The 20,529-nt window shown below is 32.4% G+C and overlaps 1 protein-coding gene and 2 non-coding genes across 3 annotated transcripts; 2 read left to right on the top strand and 1 right to left on the bottom strand.

The window, feature by feature from the left end:
• Positions 1 to 429: 429 nt before the first annotated feature.
• Positions 430 to 591, top strand: LOC123260233. Its single transcript, XR_006508422.1, has one exon. It is a non-coding gene; the product is annotated as a U1 spliceosomal RNA (small nuclear RNA).
• Positions 592 to 3,378: 2,787 nt separating this feature from the next.
• Positions 3,379 to 3,540, bottom strand: LOC123260232. The gene has a single exon (XR_006508421.1). It is a non-coding gene; the product is annotated as a U1 spliceosomal RNA (small nuclear RNA).
• A 6,296-nt stretch (positions 3,541 to 9,836) lies between these two features.
• Positions 9,837 to 15,205, top strand: LOC123275503. Its single transcript, XM_044743655.1, has 4 exons — positions 9,837 to 10,360; positions 10,463 to 11,776; positions 11,914 to 12,674; positions 15,200 to 15,205. The coding sequence occupies exons 1-4, from the start codon at positions 9,880 to 9,882 to the stop codon at positions 15,203 to 15,205; spliced, it is 2,562 nt and encodes an 853-aa protein (XP_044599590.1). The 5' UTR covers positions 9,837 to 9,879.
• The last annotated feature ends 5,324 nt before the right edge of the window (positions 15,206 to 20,529 follow it).

Below are 20,529 nucleotides of genomic sequence, written 5' to 3'. Positions count from 1 at the left end.
GCTATTTGTTAAGAATCTAATAAGGTCTGGAACTTCCCGCCTTTTTTGAACTCGAAAATCTTTTAACTGATTGATTTTTTAGCTTTTCAAGCTAAAAATTAAAAACTTACATAAAAAAAAAACTTTATTTAGAAATTTAAAAATGATTATTACTTTTGAATGTTTCATTCAATACCGAAATCAATAACTTCTTACTTTTGAAAATTAATCATTTTCAAAATAAAGAGTTAAAAAAAATAAAACATTTGACAAATTAGATAAAACTGTTGAAGAGAAGTTAGTTTAAAGTTCACAATGAAAACATCTGCTATATACGCAAGTCAGATAAGTTCATAAACCCACCGCTACGCTGCGCAGAAGTGGATTTTTCGTTCCCACTTAAATACTTGTTCTAGAATTGATAAAAGCAATTTTAACTGGGATTGAAGCATACTTACCTGGCGTAGAGGATACCGTGATCACAAAGGCGGTTCCTCCAGGATGAGGCTCTTCCATTGCACTACGGTTGAGCTGATCCCTGCGAATATCCCTAATGTGGATATCTCGGACGTACGATTTTTGGTAGTCGGGACTGCGTTCGCGCTATCCCGGGTGATATAATTCAAAGTTATTCATTTTAAGAAGAATTTGTAGCCTTTCTTGAATTAGATTTCCAAGCGATTACAAACATACTAAGCACCGGGGTATTATATTAGAAACGACTCTTATTTTAATTCGCTGACACTGAGAAACAGTGTTTCACACATAGAATAAATTTTCTTCAAAATATGGGCCTTTAAGGAGTTACATGGGTTTGGGGGCTCCAATAAATCGAATTTTTTTTTATATCAATAAATTCTATATGTCTTGAATATTGTCCTAAATTTTGAATTCGTTCGGAGTAAGGGTTTAGGAGAAAGAGCCTTGGGAAATTGGCTCTTACGATCAGTTCGGCTGAGCGCTTAGAACTTTAAACGCGTTTTTCTCGAAGCGCTATTTTCAAAGTCGGTCATCAAGATTGCTCGAAAACTATTTGACTAATCTGAATAAAATTTGGCACACGTTTTCGAGATACTATTAATAAGAACTTGAACGAAGGAATATTTTTTATGGCAACTATTTTAAAAAATCAGAATGTAATGTAAATTTTAGCGAAATTTGATTTTTTTTTAAACTCTGTCAAAAATCCAAATTTCAATTTTTGTTTTTTCCTTTGCGCAAATTCTAGTTTTAGGTATTAAATGAAAGACCCAATTTCATTTTTTGATTTCACATGAAGCTGCTATTAGTTATGCTGTCAACACCAAAGCACCTTTTTTCGGATGGGTCTCCGATAAAGACGATGCAATAGCTGAGTTTTAAATGTTTTTCAATGAAAATTTCAGAAAATGTTTATTGAATATGTATCTTTATTATGAAAAAAAGTTTGAATTAACAATTTTATTTTTTACATGAAAAAAAAATTTTTTTAAAATATGCTATTTTTTTACGGAGTAAATTCATGTAACCACTTAATTTGAATACTGCATATTTCCTGTTGAATATTTAATTTTGTCCATTAAAAAGCAAGTAAGTCAACTTAAGTATTAAAATTTACAAGCGCTGAAATTTATTTTAAGTTCTAGACCTCAAAATTTGTGAGGAAAAAAATCGGCTAAAATTAATATACACAATTTGATGAAGAATTTTACAAGCTGCATTTCCAATGTAAAAAGTACAATTTTGTTTGTGAATTGGTTAATATTGCAAAAATCGTGAAACACTTATTTTTATGGTAAGAAAAAATTTTTTTTTATTTTGACTACATATCGACGTTTTAATTAGCAAGTTGTCTAACTCTATTTTACAGAATCTTCCATTTGTACGAAAATAAAATAAGTTAGAAATTTATTATCACTTTAAAAAACCATTTAATATTTAATAGAGGTGGAATATTTTGGTTAGGAGCATTCAAGTAATTTATAATTGGACTATTACTACATCAAAGTGTTAAAAAATCACCTTCTAAGAAATAAGGAGTTAGACCAATTGCTAATTAGACCGTCGATATGATCGCTTAAATTGACAATTTTTCCTGGTAAATACAACTCTTGCTTGAATAAATAAAAAAAATCTAAAAAACGGTTGACCCTAACGGCCATCCCCGCAACTTCCCGCCAATTCCATACCTAAACGCTTGAAATCGCATTTATGACGTTTCTGAGCTCTTCGAGCTCAAAAATACAATTTGTGTGTTATTTTAAGCTCTCTGAGCTCAAAGAAATAGCTTTTGTATGCTTTTGAGCTCTTTGAGCTCAAAAGTCTGATAGAAGTTTAATAAAACAGTATTTTTTGAATTTTCAAACTGCAATAATTTCTAAATGAATGAATCGATTTTCACGCGGTTGGCAGTATTCCACGCACTTTTTCAGAATCTATGATATACTTTTGAACACAAACTGATCGAACTGAAAATCTTAGAGAAATTTGAAAAATTCACTTTTTCCGAATTTTTTCGACAACGATAACTCACGAACCTATCAACCACTTTTCACGTTCTTGGTGGCGATCGACGTAATTTTTTGTGCTCTAATAATTATTTCATTTCGTCAAAAATGATCCAAAAGCGAAATCTCGAAGTTATGTGAAAAAAACACTTTTTTCGAAATTTTTCGTTCTCGATAACTCTCGAACGAATCAACCGGTTTTGATGGGACCGGTGGCAATCGACGTGGTTTTTTAAGTTTAAGAGCTGATTTGTTTTCGGAATTGATCGGTAAAGCCGTTTAGAAGTTATTCCAAGAAAACGATTTTTTTAAATTTTATTTTTGAGATTCCTTTAAATCTAGCGAACCGAATCGATTCAAATTTTCACGAAATTTAATGGCAATGATACTCTTTAGATCGCCACCTATTTCGATCCGATCGGTCGAGCCGTTCAAAAGTTTTAAGAGGTTTACATACATGCACACACGCACACACACACACACACACACACACACACACACACACACACACACACACACACACACACACACACACACACACACACACACACACACACACACACACACACAGTTACACACACATACACACAGCCGCACGGACACCATCGCGGGAATAGTCAGGGAAGCTTCCTAGGACCTCAAAACGTCGAGATCTGATGAAAACTCGATTTTCGAAAAACGGGGTAAAAACAATAACTTCCCGATTTTTGAAAATTTTCAATTTTCTTAGCGGGAAGTTAAAAATTAGAAAAACGGTTGACCCTAAAGGCCATCCCTGCAACTTCCCGCTAATTCCGTTAATACCTGGCCGAATATAATACCCCAGTGTTTAACATGTTTGTAATCGTTTCGAAATCTAATTCGAGAAAGGCTCAAGATTCTCCTCAGAATGACTAATTTTGAATTATATCACCCGGGATAGCGCGAACGCAGTCCCGACTACCAAAAATTGTACGTCCGAGATATCCACATTAGGGATATTCGCAGGGGTCAGCTCAACCGTAGTGCAATGGAAGAGCCTCATCCTGGAGGAACCGCCTTTGTGATCACGGTATCCTCTACGCCAGGTAAGTATGCTTCAATCCCAGTTAAAATTGCTTTTATCAATTCTAGAACAAGTATTTAAGTGGGAACGAAAAATCCACTTCTGCGCAGCGTAGCGGTGGGTTTATGAACTTATCTGACTTGCGTATATAGCAGATGTTTTCATTGTGAACTTTAAACTAACTTCTCTTCAACAGTTTTATCTAATTTGTCAAATTTTTTATTTTTTTTAACTCCTTATTTTTAAAATGATTAATTTTCAAAAGTAAGAAGTTATTGGTTTCGGTATTGAACGAAGCATTCAAAAGTAATAGTCATTTTAAAATTTCTAAATAAAAGTTTTTTTTTATGTAAATTTTTAATTTTTAGCTTGAAAAGCTAAAAAATCAATCAGTTAAAAGATTTTCGAGTTCAAAAAAACGGAAAGTTCCAGAGATGGCCTGCAATACAAACAAATCAAACTAAATTTCGGAATAAAAATTGCGAAAAAGAATACATAAACAGTTAATGAATTAACTGATGAAAAGAGAACAGCAATTGTACAAAAAATATGTTGGTGAAGTCCTCATTATATTATTATTGATAATTAATAAATAAACAATTTTCAAAATTAAACAAATTAAAATTTTTGTCTTTTAGATTCATGCAGATATACTTTACACTAATGTCAGATGTACAATCGTGGACATTAATTTGAGTCAGTTTCTAAGTTTAGGGATTTATGGCCATCAATAAATTTGACCGTTTCTAAACTCTAAAATTGGAAAATATGAAATTTTCCAATTTGTAAAATAAGCAAACCATAAAAAATGATAATATAAAAATTTTTAAAATTTAAATAAAGTTAAAAGTAAATTATACCTGTACTAAAATGTGACAGATAAAAAGACAGCCAACTGTAACTGTAAATAATAAAATTTCTAAACGAATTCATTTTTAAAAATGAACAGTCAAAAAAAGAAGCATTAATAAAACCATATCAGATACTACGATAGTAAATGCGGAAAGAATTGATCTAGAAATCATCAAAGATTGATCTAGATCTGAGATCACAAAGATTTTAAGAGCTGAAATGAACTTTGCTTAAATTTCAATAAATTAATATTAATGTTTATTGACAGATTTTAAGTAACGATATCACTCATCTGACAGAGATAGAACTTTCTTGATTTAAAAAATTTTTTTTTCTTTCCAGTTTTTCAGTTTCTATATTTATAGGAAAAAAGTTATTACTTAAAAATGTAAATAGAGCATAGTTTTCAAATAAATTTGTTACAAAAACAGAAATTGATACACTTAAATAAAAAATAAAAAATGAGTTATTTTCAGACAGATTTTCTCTGGATGAAAATGATGTATAATTTTAATTCGATTTTCGATAAAAAATGTCTAATGTAAAACATTGAATACAAATAGTTGCATAATAAATGAAGTGAGCAGCAAAGAACGCAAAAAAAATTTAATTTGAAAATAGTGAATCAAATAGCTGACAAATATAAAATATCATTACATACTAATTTTCAAAAATAAGTCAACACTGTAAGAGAGCTGTTGGTATAATGGTACGCATATGAAAACATCGTTTAACGAACCGCAAAGAGGCTTGGAGAATTTACACCCTAGTTGGCCATTATACGATTTCTAGGAGCATGATTTCTAACATCTCTGCCCCATCTAGATGTAATAAATATCACTGGCGAGGGAGAGAGCCCCACCAATTATTCTTGAACTAGTCGTCATCGGCACGCAAAAAGTCAGGGCGACGATACGAACATACGGTAGCGTCAACGATGCCCTCTTGTACCCCATTGTCATTTTTATACCAGGGTGAACAAAAAAAAAAACGAATCGTATTCTCGTATTTGCATCAAGTGGTGCTTCCGTTCAAACCCGTGACGACATTATCATGTTAATAATTTCTAACACCTTATGTATCCAGTAAAATAAAAACGCCAGATTTTATTAATCGTAAAATTTTCTATTGTTATTATTCTTAATACTTTTTCTTAATGCAGGGCGTCATCACGCCCAGATAAAATTATTTCAGTTTGCTGATAGTTACATTAGACTTAGAACCCAGTTGTGTTATTGCAATGTCCTTTAGTAAAGTGGTTGTGGTGAACGCTACATTTCAAATTTGATGATAGACAACATACGTACATGTGTATAAAGGAATAATCCCAGTAAAAAAAGAAGAAAATAATATCTTCGATTTAAAAAAAAAATATAAATAGAATCATTTCAAGACTTTTTTAGAAAACGGTCGTAAGGTTGAACGTGATAAACTATGGGACGTTTTACTTTCATTGAGTGAAAATTTTTTGAATGAAAAAAATTAGAAATATTATAAATTTTCAGGGTAAAACACATTAAATTTTATGACGGTAGTAAATTAACAAGATCAATCTAAATAATTTTATTATTATTCAATTTCCAAATCTGTCTGATTTGATCGTTGAAGATAAAAATTCGAATTAAGTAAATCAATAATTATAATGATCCTCAATAGGTTAAATTTCTTTTAGCTATATTGGAATTAATGTTATTTATTCAACAAATAAATACACCATTTTATTTTGTCAAGTATAGTTAGTTCAATATATCATTATTATTACTATTCAATATTTAATTACTATTATATGCTTCAATCAAGAGCTTTCAAAAATTATTCTCTGTAATAATTATTCTATAAATCCTCTTATTACTCAATAATAAACGGTAGTAATCTGGTGATTGTTGGTGGTGATTAATTATCGAACATACATTTATACTTTTGAAAGAGAATTAGGGGATGTTCGGGTGAGATATTCCATCAATGTATGTAGTAGGGTGATTCAAAAAATAACTTTTTTCTTTATTTTCCTAGGAACCACGCTCAAAAGTTTTGTTTAGGTATAAAAATGAGCCTGTGAAAAGATGAGCTCTTAATTTCAAGATTAAGATGATCCTCATTGCACTTTTCGATTTTCCACAAGAATAAAACACAGGAAAAATTATTTTTGTTCTTTCCGATTTTTTTTAACTAACTAACGAAGGCCCCAGTGTAAAGTTTTTGACATATTTTTGTAGAGAATTGAACGCTTTACAGAAAAAGTCTCTTATGACTTTTTGATGAATTGGATCTAACAATAGTAATTTAAGGTCAAAGTTCAAATTATACAAAATTTTTGGGTTTTTATAACTTTTTTTGGTGAATCTACACGACTTATTTAAAAATTTTTGAAATATTTTTGTAGAGAACTGAACGCTCTACAAAAAAATTCTAGAATCATTTTCCGTTAAGTTATCGTGGTTAAAAGTTATTCAAGGTTAGAGTCAAATTAATCGTTGGTTTAGCCGTTTTCTTGAAAAAAAATCATAGATTTTTTAGTTTAAATCGCTAATAACGAATATGAACAATTTTTCACATGCTTGCTTATATATTTTCATATATTTTGAATATATCTGTGAATATATGAAAGAACTTTGAAATTTTACAAAAAACGGTAGGAGGTAAATGGCTTGTTCAGATTGTAAACTTGCCATTTTTTGTTCGTTTTCGATAGCAATAATTTGTATTTTTTTTTTTTTTTTTTTTTTTTGGTTAAATCATCAAGGTACATAAAACTACATAACAGTTTTTGAAGTTCCAGCAGATTTTTTTAAAACTCAACACAGCTTCATTGAGTGATGTGATCTCTTAAAAGAAAAAGTATTTTTTAAAATAGTTATTTCCATTTGTGAGAAAATGTCGAATTATTTGTGCACGTAACCGTACACGGAAAAAAATAATCGGTAGAGGCTACCGATTGGCGATCGGTAGCAGCTACCGATTTTTTTCGGTAGAGGCTACCAATTTTTTCGGTAGAGGCTCCCGAAAAAATCGGCAGCTGCTACCGAAAAAAAATCGGTAGCAGATACCGATTATTTTCGGTAGTCTACCGATTACCACACGGAGAGAATTTTATGTTAACGGTAAACATCCTTATTTTGTAGCTTCTACTATGCAGGATGGTTATTAATTTTTGCAAAGTTAAGATGATAAATGCAACTATCCGGCGATTGTAATTAGTACAATCAGTATATATTAATTCCCACAATTATGATAATACGGTTTATTATCTAGATGGTAACTTTTACCATCGGAGATAGTTAAAATCTTCATGATTGTAATCATATAAAAACTACACAGGAAGTATAAAAAACTAAACTTTTTCGATTTTAGAGTCAGAATATAATAACATTCTAATGTTTGACATAAGAGTGAGTATTGAAAAAAGTATATTTATATTATTAAAAGAATAACAAAAATTTTGTCTCCAGGATAGTCATATGATAAAATCGGGTTTTTTTAGTGAAATATAGTGTCATTGCAAAGGTCTTGACTTGAATTTGCGCCTTTTTAAGGTTTCATATCATTCTCATCGATAGTCAATTTATCATGATAAGTATTTAGGCTGCATTCGAAAATGCTTCATTTCTAGACACATAATTAAGAAATGACCTTTTATCTTGTTAACTATTGAGATTTTGAAAGATATAAGCTCATCCCGACATTACACTCATCGAGACCTTTCATTTGAGTACCCACATCAATTTTTCATGTATTTTATATATTTATATATATATATATATATATATATATATATATATATATATATATAAATAAATAAATATATATATCTAATATATAAAATTCTCGTGTCACAATGTTCGTTCCCATACTCCTCCGAAACGGCTTGACCGCTTCTCATGAAATTTTTAATGCATATTCAGTAAGCCTGAGAATCGGCTACTATCTATTTTTCTAACCTCTAAGTGATAAGGGGTGTTCACCCCAAAATTTTTATTTTTTGATAAAATTTTTTTTAATTTTTATTATGTGGCATCAAAAATACATACAACTCTAAATTTGCACTTTTTTATCACCAACCCTTGCTTTTTAATAGTCATTTTCATAATTTTATCATTTTCTATCCCGCTCGATAACATCAATTATTATCACTTGGTAAGTTATCCCCTCCATGTGTCTACCGGTGTCACTTCTCACCCTGTAAACAGCACGGAGTAGGGATGTTACCTCTACAGTTTTCGGCTATTATTAGTGTTTATGCTTCAAGCGTAGTAGTTAAACATTTTTACTATCTCAGTGTAACTCTCATATCAAATATATTCTCGAGTAACTTTATTATTTATTTATTAATAACTAATATTATTGAATATAATTAATTATTAATAACTAATAAAATTATTAATTTTGAGTGTAAATCGCACGATCAGTTAATTAAGTGACTTACATAACCTCTAAAATACTCAACACGTGTCACGAGTTCCCGCAAACAACGGCTATTGAGTTGTAAGTATAAATTATTTTTTACGTTTATTATAAAATCAAAAATTATTCTTTCTTATTTATAACGAAAATATTGTTGGGAATGGTGAAAAACGAATTCGGTGAAAGTTAGATTTTTATTACAATTGGGAAATTTTTTTTTGTGTTTACTTATAAGAGCTCTAACTTCGACAGAATTTTTTTTTTTCACTATTTCTAACAATATGTATTTTCGATATAATTAAGAAACATAAAATTTTCGCTTTCGTGAAACTATCTAATTTTTACATGTATATTTAATGTAATCAAAGATAAAATAAATGATTAATATAATAATTAAATAATTCAATCAGTTCTATTCATGTGTGTTTTGTATTGTACAGTGAACAATGCCAACAAAACGCAAAGGGGCCAATTTGAGCCGTGATACAAATAAATCTAGAAGCATTCGAAATAGAAGAGCCCAAAGAACCGAAGAACAAGTTCAGGAAGAAAATACTGGAGCGCGTGTGAGAATGGCGCAATTGCGTCAAGAACAATCAGACGATACACGAGCTGAACGCAATGAAGTCATGAGATTAGAACAACGACAATCACACCGTTTTACTGTCAATAGACGCAGAGCGAATGACCAACAACGCCAACAGGCACATCGAGCATTTGTAGCTACATCATTTCTGCGTCTAGCATTCCAGTATGAGCCCGATATTGAATATTATGCTCATTCAAAAGTAGTATGTGGTGCTATGGACAAAAGAATGCCCGTATTGTCATGCTTTGAAATTCAAAAATGAACCAGCCGGGATGTGTTGCGCGTCAGGGAAGGTACAACTACCTGTAATTGAAACACCACCGGAACCATTGAACGGTTTGCTTATCGGCACAGATCCAGATTCTAACGTGTTCCTGAAGTCCATTCGAACATTCAACTCATGCTTTCAAATGACATCGTTCGGAGCAACAGAAATAGTTCAAAATACTAATGCAAATGGTCAACAATACAATTCTACATTTAAAATCAGAGGCCAAGTTTATCATAAAATAGGCTCATTGCTGCCAATGCCAAACGAACCACATAAATTTTTACAAATCTACTTTATGGGCGGCGAGGACTCCGGAAGCGCACTAGCCAATCGGGTGGATGCACGTTGTGGCTACAATAACCTTGATTCATTCTTTGCTAGACGCATCGTCAGCGAGCTGGATGCTCTATTGAATGAGCATAATGAATTGTTGAAAATATTCAAATCCCACATGCACAAATTAGAAAGCGATAATCACGCTATTGTTATTAATCCTGATAAAACACCAGCTGGAGAACACATTCGTAGATTCAATGCACCTGTTGCTGACGACGTTGCTGGAATCATGGTTGGCGATCGTACAGGTGCACGAGAAATTGTGATTCGTAGGAGAAATAATAATCTTCAGTTCATTGCTGATACACACCGTTCATATGACGCTCTCCAATATCCGCTAATCTTCTGGAAGGGACAAGACGGATATAGCATAAATATTAAACAACGAGATCCCGTATCAGGTACTTCATTTATTATGAATTTGATTATTACACTTTTAACAAAACAATTAAATTATTAAACGCAATTAACTTAAATTAATATTTATGAATATATTATTACAGGAGCCGAAACAAACAAGAACGTTAGCTCGAAGGATTATTATGCGTATAGATTGATGATTAGACGCGGGCTGGATAACGTCATTCTACGATTTCGAGAGCTTTGTCAACAATTCATGGTCGACATGTACGCGAAGATAGAAGGCGAACGACTACGATACTTACGATATAATCAACTCAAGCTACGTGTGGAAGAGTACATTCACTTGCGAGACGCTATTGTCAACAACGCCGACGCCGCCGAAATTGGTAACTCTGTCATTCTACCATCATCGTACGTAGGCAGTCCACGTCATATGCAAGAGTATATACAGGATGCTCTGACTTTCGTGCGCGAATATGGGCGACCGTGTTTATTTATCACGTTCACATGTAATCCAAAATGGCCAGAGATTACATCTTTGCTGTTGCCTGGCCAAAATGCAATACATCGTCATGACATTACAGCACGTGTGTTTAGACAAAAGCTGAAGTCATTAATAAATTTTATTACTAAATCACATGTATTCGGTCCCACACGTTGCTGGCTGTATTCGGTTGAGTGGCAAAAGCGAGGATTACCTCATGCCCACATTTTGGTTTGGTTAATCGACAAAATCCGTCCTGAAGAAATAGATAATATAATTTCTGCAGAAATTCCCGATCCGTCTACTGATCAATTGCTGTTTGATATTGTTACAGCAAACATGATTCATGGCCCATGCGGTACTTTTAATCGTTCATCGCCTTGCATGTCAGATGGAAAATGTACAAAAAATTTTCCTAAAGATTTCACTAACGATACAATCACAAATGTCGACGGATATCCAATATATCGTCGAAGGAATCCAGATAATGGCGGACAATCATTTATTAAAAACATCAGCAACACAGACATTGATATTGACAATCGTTGGGTCGTGCCATATTCGCCCCTGCTGAGCAAAACATACAATGCTCATATTAATGTTGAGTTCTGCAGTTCTGTGAATAGCATCAAATACATTTGCAAGTATGTCCATAAAGGCAGTGACATGGCGGTGTTTAGAGTGGAAAATACCAATGTGAATGCTCCTCCAGTAAATAAAAACGATGAAATAACGCTCTACCAAATAGGTCGGTACATCAGCTCCAATGAAGCTGTTTGGCGTATCTTTGGTTTTCCAATTCATGAACGGGATCCAGCAGTTGTTCAGTTAGCCGTTCATCTTGAAAATGGTCAGCGTGTATATTTCACGAACGAGACAGCGATTGATCGTGCTATAAATCCACCAAAAACTACACTCACTGAATTTTTTGAATTGTGTAATCGTGCGGATGATTTTGGTGCCTTTGCACGTACTTTACTCTATTCACAAGTACCACGCTATTTCACATGGGCTCAAACAAAACAATGGATACCCGCAAGCAAGGCTCACCAGTTGATGCATGCCCCAATTTATTCAAATCAAACGCCTTGGGGCGAGTATTTACAGTGAATCCAAGACAGACTGAGTGCTTTTATCTTCGACTATTGTTGGTTAATGTTACTGGCCCATTGTCATTTCAAGATATACGTAAAGTGAATGGGCAACAGTATACAACGTATAAAGATGCATGCCTTGCACTCGGCTTGCTAGAAGATGACAATCAGTGGGAATGTATGCTTGCTGAAGCAGCATTGAACTGTACAACAATACAAATTCGTCTACTATTCGCTATAGTGTTGACTACATGTTTTCCAGCCCGAGCAGAGATATTGTGGGATAATCACAAAGATTCAATGACTGATGATATATTGCATCAACATCGTACATGGTGTAACGATCTAGCGATAACATTCAGCCACGATATGTACAATGAAGCATTGATTGCTATTGAGGATCTTTGCATTATCATTGCCAACTTACCACTCAGTCATTTCGGTATGAATTCGCCAAATCGAGGTGCAACTGATTTAATGAACACTGAAATGAATCGTGAAATGCAGTACAACACTGTAGAAACGGCGGCGATTGTTACTCGCAATGTCCCACTAATGAATGAGGAACAAAGAACCATTTACGACCGCATTATGCTCGCAGTTTCAGCAGGACAAGGTGGGTTCTTCTTTTTAGATGCACCAGGTGGAACTGGCAAGACATTCCTTATTTCGCTAATTCTCGCCAAAATACGATCCAATAATGGCATCGCATTGGCCGTTGCATCATCGGGCATTGCGGCAACTTTATTGGATGGAGGCAGAACAGCTCATTCAGTATTTAAGCTACCACTAAATATTCAAAATAACCCTGACGCAGTGTGCAACATAAAAAAACAATCGTCCATAGCCACAGTGCTGAAACAGTGTAAAATTATCATCTGGGATGAATGTACCATAGCACACAAACATTCGCTTGAGGCGTTGAACAGGACATTGAAAAATATTAAAAACAACGACAAACTATTTGGTGGCACTCTGTTAGTCCTTTCAGGTGACTTCAGACAAACACTTCCCGTCATTACACGTTCAATATACGCTGATGAAATCAACGCCTGCTTAAAATCATCGACATTGTGGCGTAATGTTGAAATAGTACAGCTGAAAGTAAATATGCGCGTTCAAATGCTTCAAGATCCATCCGCTGAAACATTCTCAAAACAACTCTTAGATATCGGCGATGGAAAAGTCACTATAGCTGAAACTGGATACATAAAATTAGCGAATGATTTCTGCACAATCATTGATTCGCAAGATGCTCTCATTGAACAAATATTTCCCGATGTACACACGAATTACATAAATCTCGAGTGGCTTGCAGAAAGAGCAATGTTAGCTGCAAAAAATGTGGACGTTGACATTTTAAATCTGAAGATACAACAGTTATTGCCAGGGGACTTGGTATCATATAAATCTATTGATACAGTTTGCGATGACACTGAAGCTGTAAATTTTCCAACAGAGTTTTTGAACTCACTAGATTTGCCAGGCATGCCACCACATAACTTACAATTGAAGGTTGGATCTCCAATTATTTTGCTTCGTAATTTGAACCCACCACGGCTATGCAACGGTACGCGATTAGTCATAAAAAATTAATGAAAAACGTTATCGAAGGCACCATTTTAAATGGCAAGTTTCGAGGTGAAAATATATTGATACCACGAATACCTATTATACCCATAGATGTGCCAATTTAATTTAAGCGTATTCAATTTCCGATTAGATTGGCATTTGCAATGACTATTAATAAATCCCAAGGCCAAACAATGTCTCTTTGTGGCTTAGATTTGAGTACACCATGTTTTTCACACGGACAATTATACGTTGCATGCTCTCGAGTGGGTAAACCATCAAGTTTGATTGTATTAGCTAAAGACGGGCTAACAAAAAATATTGTTCACGCTGCAGCATTAAGAGATTAATATTATGTAATTAATTAATTATATAAATAATTATTACTTTTAATAAATTAAAACAATTAATGTTTGGTGTTTTGTTATTTTTAAACAACATTCCCTCATCGTTCACAGCGCTCCAGGCCTTTTTCACTCATATTTCACATCCTTATACACTTCCAATAAGTTAGTAATTTTTTTTCGACACTAGAAATTCTCTAGAAATTATTCACATGGCAAAACAACGTTTGCCGGGTCAGCTAGTATATATATATATATACATATATATATATATATATATATATATATATATATATATATATATATATATATATACAGGGTGTCCCAAAGTCACGGACGCCATTGTAGCATCTGATGAAAAAAGTAATTCTGAGAAAAGTCCTTAGCCATTGTTCAATTAACCGCATAGATAATTAATTATTAATTAAAAATAACGTCTCTTTATTTGTTAGAAAGAGAGCGCCAGTGTCCAGTAAAGTATGTGCCAAACAAAGACACAACTAACTGTATGACTAATTAGTTTCTATAGCTAACGTAGTCACACATATTTACTTACACATTCACACGTGCAAGCGTCTTCGTTGGAATGCACTTGACTTGACACTAGCGCTCCCTCTCTAACGCATAAAAGGATGTTATTTTAATTAATAATTAATTATCTATGCGTCTGATTAAAAAATGGCTAAGCACTTTCGTCTCAGAATTATTTTGTTTATCAGATGCTACAATGGCGTCCGTTACTTGGGACACTCTGTATATATATATATATATATATATGCTATATATATATATGCTATATATATATATATATATATATATATATATATTTATATATGAAAAATATATCAAAATGCATGTGAGTACTCAAATGAAAGCTCTTGGTGAGTGTGACATCAAGATGAGCTTATATATTAAAAAATGTCAATAATTAAGAACTGACATTGCTATCTTGTCAACTATTGACATTTTTAAAGATATAAGCTTATCCCGACATTTCCTTAGAGGAAATGACAATCGGCCCGAGCTTGGCCAAGGCTTGGCGCAATGCTCATTAACTCTGAGGCAAGCTTGAAATCCAAGCTTGGCCCAAGTCCGTCTGAGCATACAAATGATAACTTCCTGCCAAGACTGAATATCAGTACTGTGCCAAGACTGAGAATAAGTATTGCGCCAAGGCTGAAAATAAGTATTGTGCCAAGACTGAAAATAAGTATTGTGCCAAGACTGAATTTTAGTATTGAGTCAATACCGATTTTCAAGTCTGACCCATGCCTGGTTACCAGGACTACAGTTACTATTCAAGTCTGGCCCATGCCATTTGATAAAAAGTGATAAAAAGGAATTTTTTAATTGTAATTTTTTTTTATTTTAATTTTTATGCAGGGCTAACGCAAGTTCAGACCATTTGACTCTTTATTTAGACCTAACCTTTATTAATTATGGAAATAAAGTGAAAATTGCATTTGCCCTAACCGAGATTCGAACCCGAGCCGCGCGCTTGCTAGACCGATAACTAACCCCTACGCCATACGACCGATAAGATGTTCTACATCTCATTTCTCTTATAAGCTAAATCTATATGGTGACAGAGTGTGGCGGTTTATTATTTTCATAATTTATGTTATTTAATATTGTATTTTGATGAAAATTAACGATTTTTTAGAAATGTTTATTAATTTAAAAAAATACAAAAGTCAAGTCCTTATATTACTTTAGAATTTGTACATCGTTCTGTATACTTTTAATATTTTATTATAAATTTTAATGTTTAAAATTATCAATACTAAAAATTCCACTGTAAATTATTATATTTTAACTTTTTTAAGACCATATCAATCTGGACGATATGTAATTATTTTTGTTAAATAATAAATTTTCAATTTAAGCATTTGAAAAAAAAAAAAAAAAACAATAAAATGATAGAAAAACTGTCAAATTTACAGTTTTAACAATGTCAGTAGTGGATGGCTCTTGTCTCAAGTCTGGCAAGCAAGACTTGTTACAAAGATATTGGTTAGATCTTGGATCAAGACTGATCAACTAAGACTTGTTAATTGGATATTGGCTGGGTCTTGGTTCAACACTGGCAAACAAAGACTTGTTACATAGACACTGGCTAGATCTTGATCTAGGAGTAGCAAACCAAGACATCAGTTGAATATTGGCTGGGCCTTGGGCCAAAGATAATAAGCCAACACAGAAAAAACAATTAACGTGAATCAAGTAAATAATTTTGAAGAACTTCATCTCCTTGATTTAAGTAAAAAAAAAACTTAACTCTTGAAACAAGGCATTGGCTAGGTCTTGGTTCAAAACTAGCAAACCAAGACTTATTACATTGACATTGGCTAGATCTTAGTCCAGGAGTAGCAAACCAAGACTTGTCAGTTGAATATTGGCTGGGTCTTGGTTCAAGACTGGCAAACCCAGACTTGTTAGATAGATATTAGGTGGATCTTGGCTCAAGACTGATCAACCAAGACTTGTCAGTTGAGTAGTGGTCCAGTCGTGGGCCAGTATTGTTCAACCGAGTCTTGGCAACCCAGTATTGTGCCAAGACAGACCCCGTTGTATATAATTTTTTTCCTACAAGGGTTACACTCATCGAGACCTTTCATTTGAGTACCTACATCAATTTTTCATATATTTTATATATTTATATATATTATATATATGCATATATGAAAAATATATCAAAAATGCATGTGGGTACTCAAATGAAAGCTCTTGATGAGTGTGACATCAGGATGAGCTTACATCTTTAAAAATATCAATAATTAAGAAAATGACCTTGTATCTTGTAAACTATTGACATTTTCATTTGAGTATCCACATCAACTTTTCATATATATATATATATATATATATATATATATATATATATATATATATATATATATATATATATATATATATATATATTCACATACAAAATAATTTAAAAAATAATTTTTTAGGACTTGGATGATATTTCTCGGTTAGTTTCTAAACAGAATTTATACCGATTTTTTCGATTGCGGCTACCAAAAGGTATTTAATTTAATAAAAATTTATAATAAAAAAATACCTAATAAATACTCCTCATTTTTAATATTTTGTATTAAAGTAAGTGTTATTTGTATCTCAAATGAAGTTACTTTTTTTTATTCATTAAGAAGTGAGAATTTAACTTCTCGTTAAGAAGATAAGAAATTTTCAAAAATTGGTAATCGGTAGCCTGCACCGAAAAAATCGGTAGCCTCCACCGAAAAAAAATCGGTAGCTGCTACCGAAAAAAATCGATAGCAGATACCGATTTTTTTCGGGAGCCTCTACCGAAAAAATCGGTAGCCTCTACCGAAAAAAAATCGGTATCTGCTACCGATTTTTTTCGGTAGCAGCTACCGATTATTTTTTTCCGTGTAATCTTACAAAAGGGATTTCCAAAATCATAATTTTTCAAATAATTTCCAAGGTATTGTTATTTAAAAAACTAACATATTTAGAAGCATGCAATTAGGAGGCTCACTCATTAGATCGCAAAGATCCCTTTTAATTAAACTACTTATAAGTATATGTGAATGTAAATCATGTATGAAATGTTGCATTCAAGTATGTTAATAATCGTATTATATATTGTTGCGAGTAACTATATCATTATCATAAAAAGAATTATCTATCAATGTGTTTGTAAATCATAATTCTATTTCTATTACTAACGCCCAATTATACTTTATCTATGAAAATAAATGTAGACGGATTTATTATAAAGTTAGAGGGATGATTTATAATTGGGACGTCGATAAAAAGATATTCGATTTAAAGGGGCAGATATCAACTTACTAAATGCGTAGATTTTTCATGAGTACTGTAGATGGATACGCGTGCGGTCAATGGGGATTAAGACCTTTTAGTTGAGACTCTCTGTATAAATATTATATAGGGTGTTTTAATCATACAAATTTTCTTGTATTTATGTTATACCGATCTATTATAAAAGTTTTAGCTGTATTAATAATATATGTGCATCGTTAAGGATGCAATTAATCAGTTACTCTATTAATATTGTGACTGATTAATTCTGCATTGTTCAACATTAGCATTTAAATGGAGTAATCAATCGTAGTTGATTAGTTTAGAATTTATTTGCATTGTAACTAGATAATTAGTCGAGTTATATAATTGTTTGCTTGCTTTCTTTTAGCGTATTGTAGCGTATTGATATAAAATTTAATTAAGCAATACAATGATGGTAAATTTATCTGGTTTCGGTGAATGCAAGATGATGATGGTAGCGGGGTCGTTGTTGATTTCGGCTAGAGGTTCTGCGATGTGTGATGTTGGGACGTGCCAGGTAAATTTCTGATGATAATTGGAGATTTGTCGCCTTTACAGGTGTGAATGGACTGTATTCTCGTGTGAACAGTGATTTTGGCTCGTTCAAAATTATCCCTGGGAATTGAATATCCCATTGTAATGAATTTGCGTCAGACATTGGTTTAGATAGCGTAATAGGTCGGAGAGCATAGCGGACTGTATGAGAATGAATTTGATTTGACTCCAGAGGAGGTCCAAGTCGAGATGCCTGGAATAGCTCCTTCCAGTGGCTGAAGTATTGAGATGAAAGTAGATTATAATGCCAGGGTCGATTCAGGCTTGTGTAGTAGTGCCTGAACAGCCTACTTCTGGGCTTGAGAGTTACCAGAGTCGATTCAGGCCTATGTAATAGATCCCGCATGCATGCATAAAAATTTATAGTTGGAACGAAATATTTTGTAGTTTAGCATTTATTATTTTATTACATACGGGACATTTTTTTAAAATGAGAAAGATGACGTTAACAAATATAAGTTAATTATTTAATCGATAATTTGTAGATTAGCTAAGAATTCAACAATAATCAATTTTCCAAATAAATAGATGACAATCAATTAAAGATGCATGGCTAAAATGAGGTACTATAAATATATTTAAAAATTGTTTTTGATTTAAGGTGTCCAAAAATCATGTATAGGAAAATTGTTAAGTAATTACGTAGAATTCAGTTTTCTCTCCATTCCTTTATTTTCCTTTCTTCTTTGATAGACACCATACATGTATTTAAATGATGTGTCTTAAATTAGTGCGAAAAAAAAAAGAAACGATAAAAAATTTCGTAAAAACGTATCATGTAAAAATATACATTTTTATGTTAATTATCTTTTGTATTTTTTATTTTTTTTAGAATATACTTTTTTACTTTATGCTTGGTTAACTCGTCTGAAACAAGCAATCACACTTTAAAGATATTCGACCATGACAAAGAGAAATATCCAAAGCGGATAATGTGACTGGGTAAAGTTCTACACACATCAATACCGTGTATAATAAATTAAGGTGAGTACATGTATACAATTGTTGCGGTGCTGACATACTGCGCAGTCAATTAGTTTAATAGGCCGACAGTTGTCTACCAGCACAGACGACGGAGGGTGATATGTTTCTGCTATATGTATATATGCGTCGTCAAATCCCTGGTACACTGAATTCATAAAAACAGACAGTGACATAGCCCTGTGCACACCGAAATTATCTAAATACATATAAGTATTCCACTACATATATTTTTGATTACCCCTTATTTCTGACAGGTATTAAAAAATGTTTACTTATGAGAACATAAAATATTCTTATCATGACGTATAACGTTATACATGCTTTTTGAATCGTAAAAATATTGTTATGCTTGAAGATAAACTTTGTCATAAAGACAATACTATCACTTGGAATCCAACTAATATTATGTTTAACCTCTACTCAATTGTAAGTATCGATTTAAATGCTACAAAATTTGATATACATGTACATGTTGGAAACAATATTGTACAGAATTAAACACGAGCGTTGATAATATATGAAACAGTCGGAAGATAATACAGATTAGATTAAATGAGTTTTGTTTCACTCGCACTATTCGGAACGTATTCGCATATTAATTTTTTTTTTTTTTCAAATTTATATTAATCGAAAATGCGTCAAATACATTGTGAGGTTGATAAATAAGAGTGAAAGAGGAAGAGCAAATGGGATTCTCTTAAAATGATATAATACATTTTTTATAGTTTATGGAATGTACAAAAATAGATTGTAACATTACTTTGCACTATTTGAAATTGAAAATAAATTCTGATTCGGAAAAATTGAAAAAGGGTTTTTTTTTTTTCTCTTAATTGTTTCTAGCATGGTAAAAAAATGTTTGATACAATACGTATTTTTTGCATAAGAATATAATTTGATGGTAGAAAATAATACTTTGGATTACTTATCTACGAATAATCTACTCATTCGATCAAAATACAACCTAAAACAATCAGTTTACGTAAATCCACCGATTATGTTACTTCCGCGTGGTCAGCATCCACTATCCTTGTTTCGCTTACTGCTTCGTCTAAAACCCACAGTTGGAAAATTGATTTTCGATTAGTTGAATGAGAATACGGGATCTAGTCACGTATCCTTGAGCCTCCATATACTCCTCCGCGTACCGGGGATTAATACAATGATAATAATTTAATTGAATTGAAAAAAATGCGCACCATTGAAAAAATGAATAAAGTCACTTCGATCAAGTGGTATGATATTTATTAACCACTAGAATTCTATTAAAAATTATGCATTTTCGTTAATAAATGTAAATAATACAGATAAATAAATAAAATTAACTGTAACTAGAGAAACAGGCGGAATAATTATCA

This window comes from Cotesia glomerata, linkage group LG2 (genome assembly GCF_020080835.1).
Source record: "Cotesia glomerata isolate CgM1 linkage group LG2, MPM_Cglom_v2.3, whole genome shotgun sequence".
NCBI classification, from domain to species: domain Eukaryota; kingdom Metazoa; phylum Arthropoda; class Insecta; order Hymenoptera; family Braconidae; genus Cotesia; species Cotesia glomerata.
This window is presented reverse-complemented; position numbering and strand designations above follow the sequence as displayed.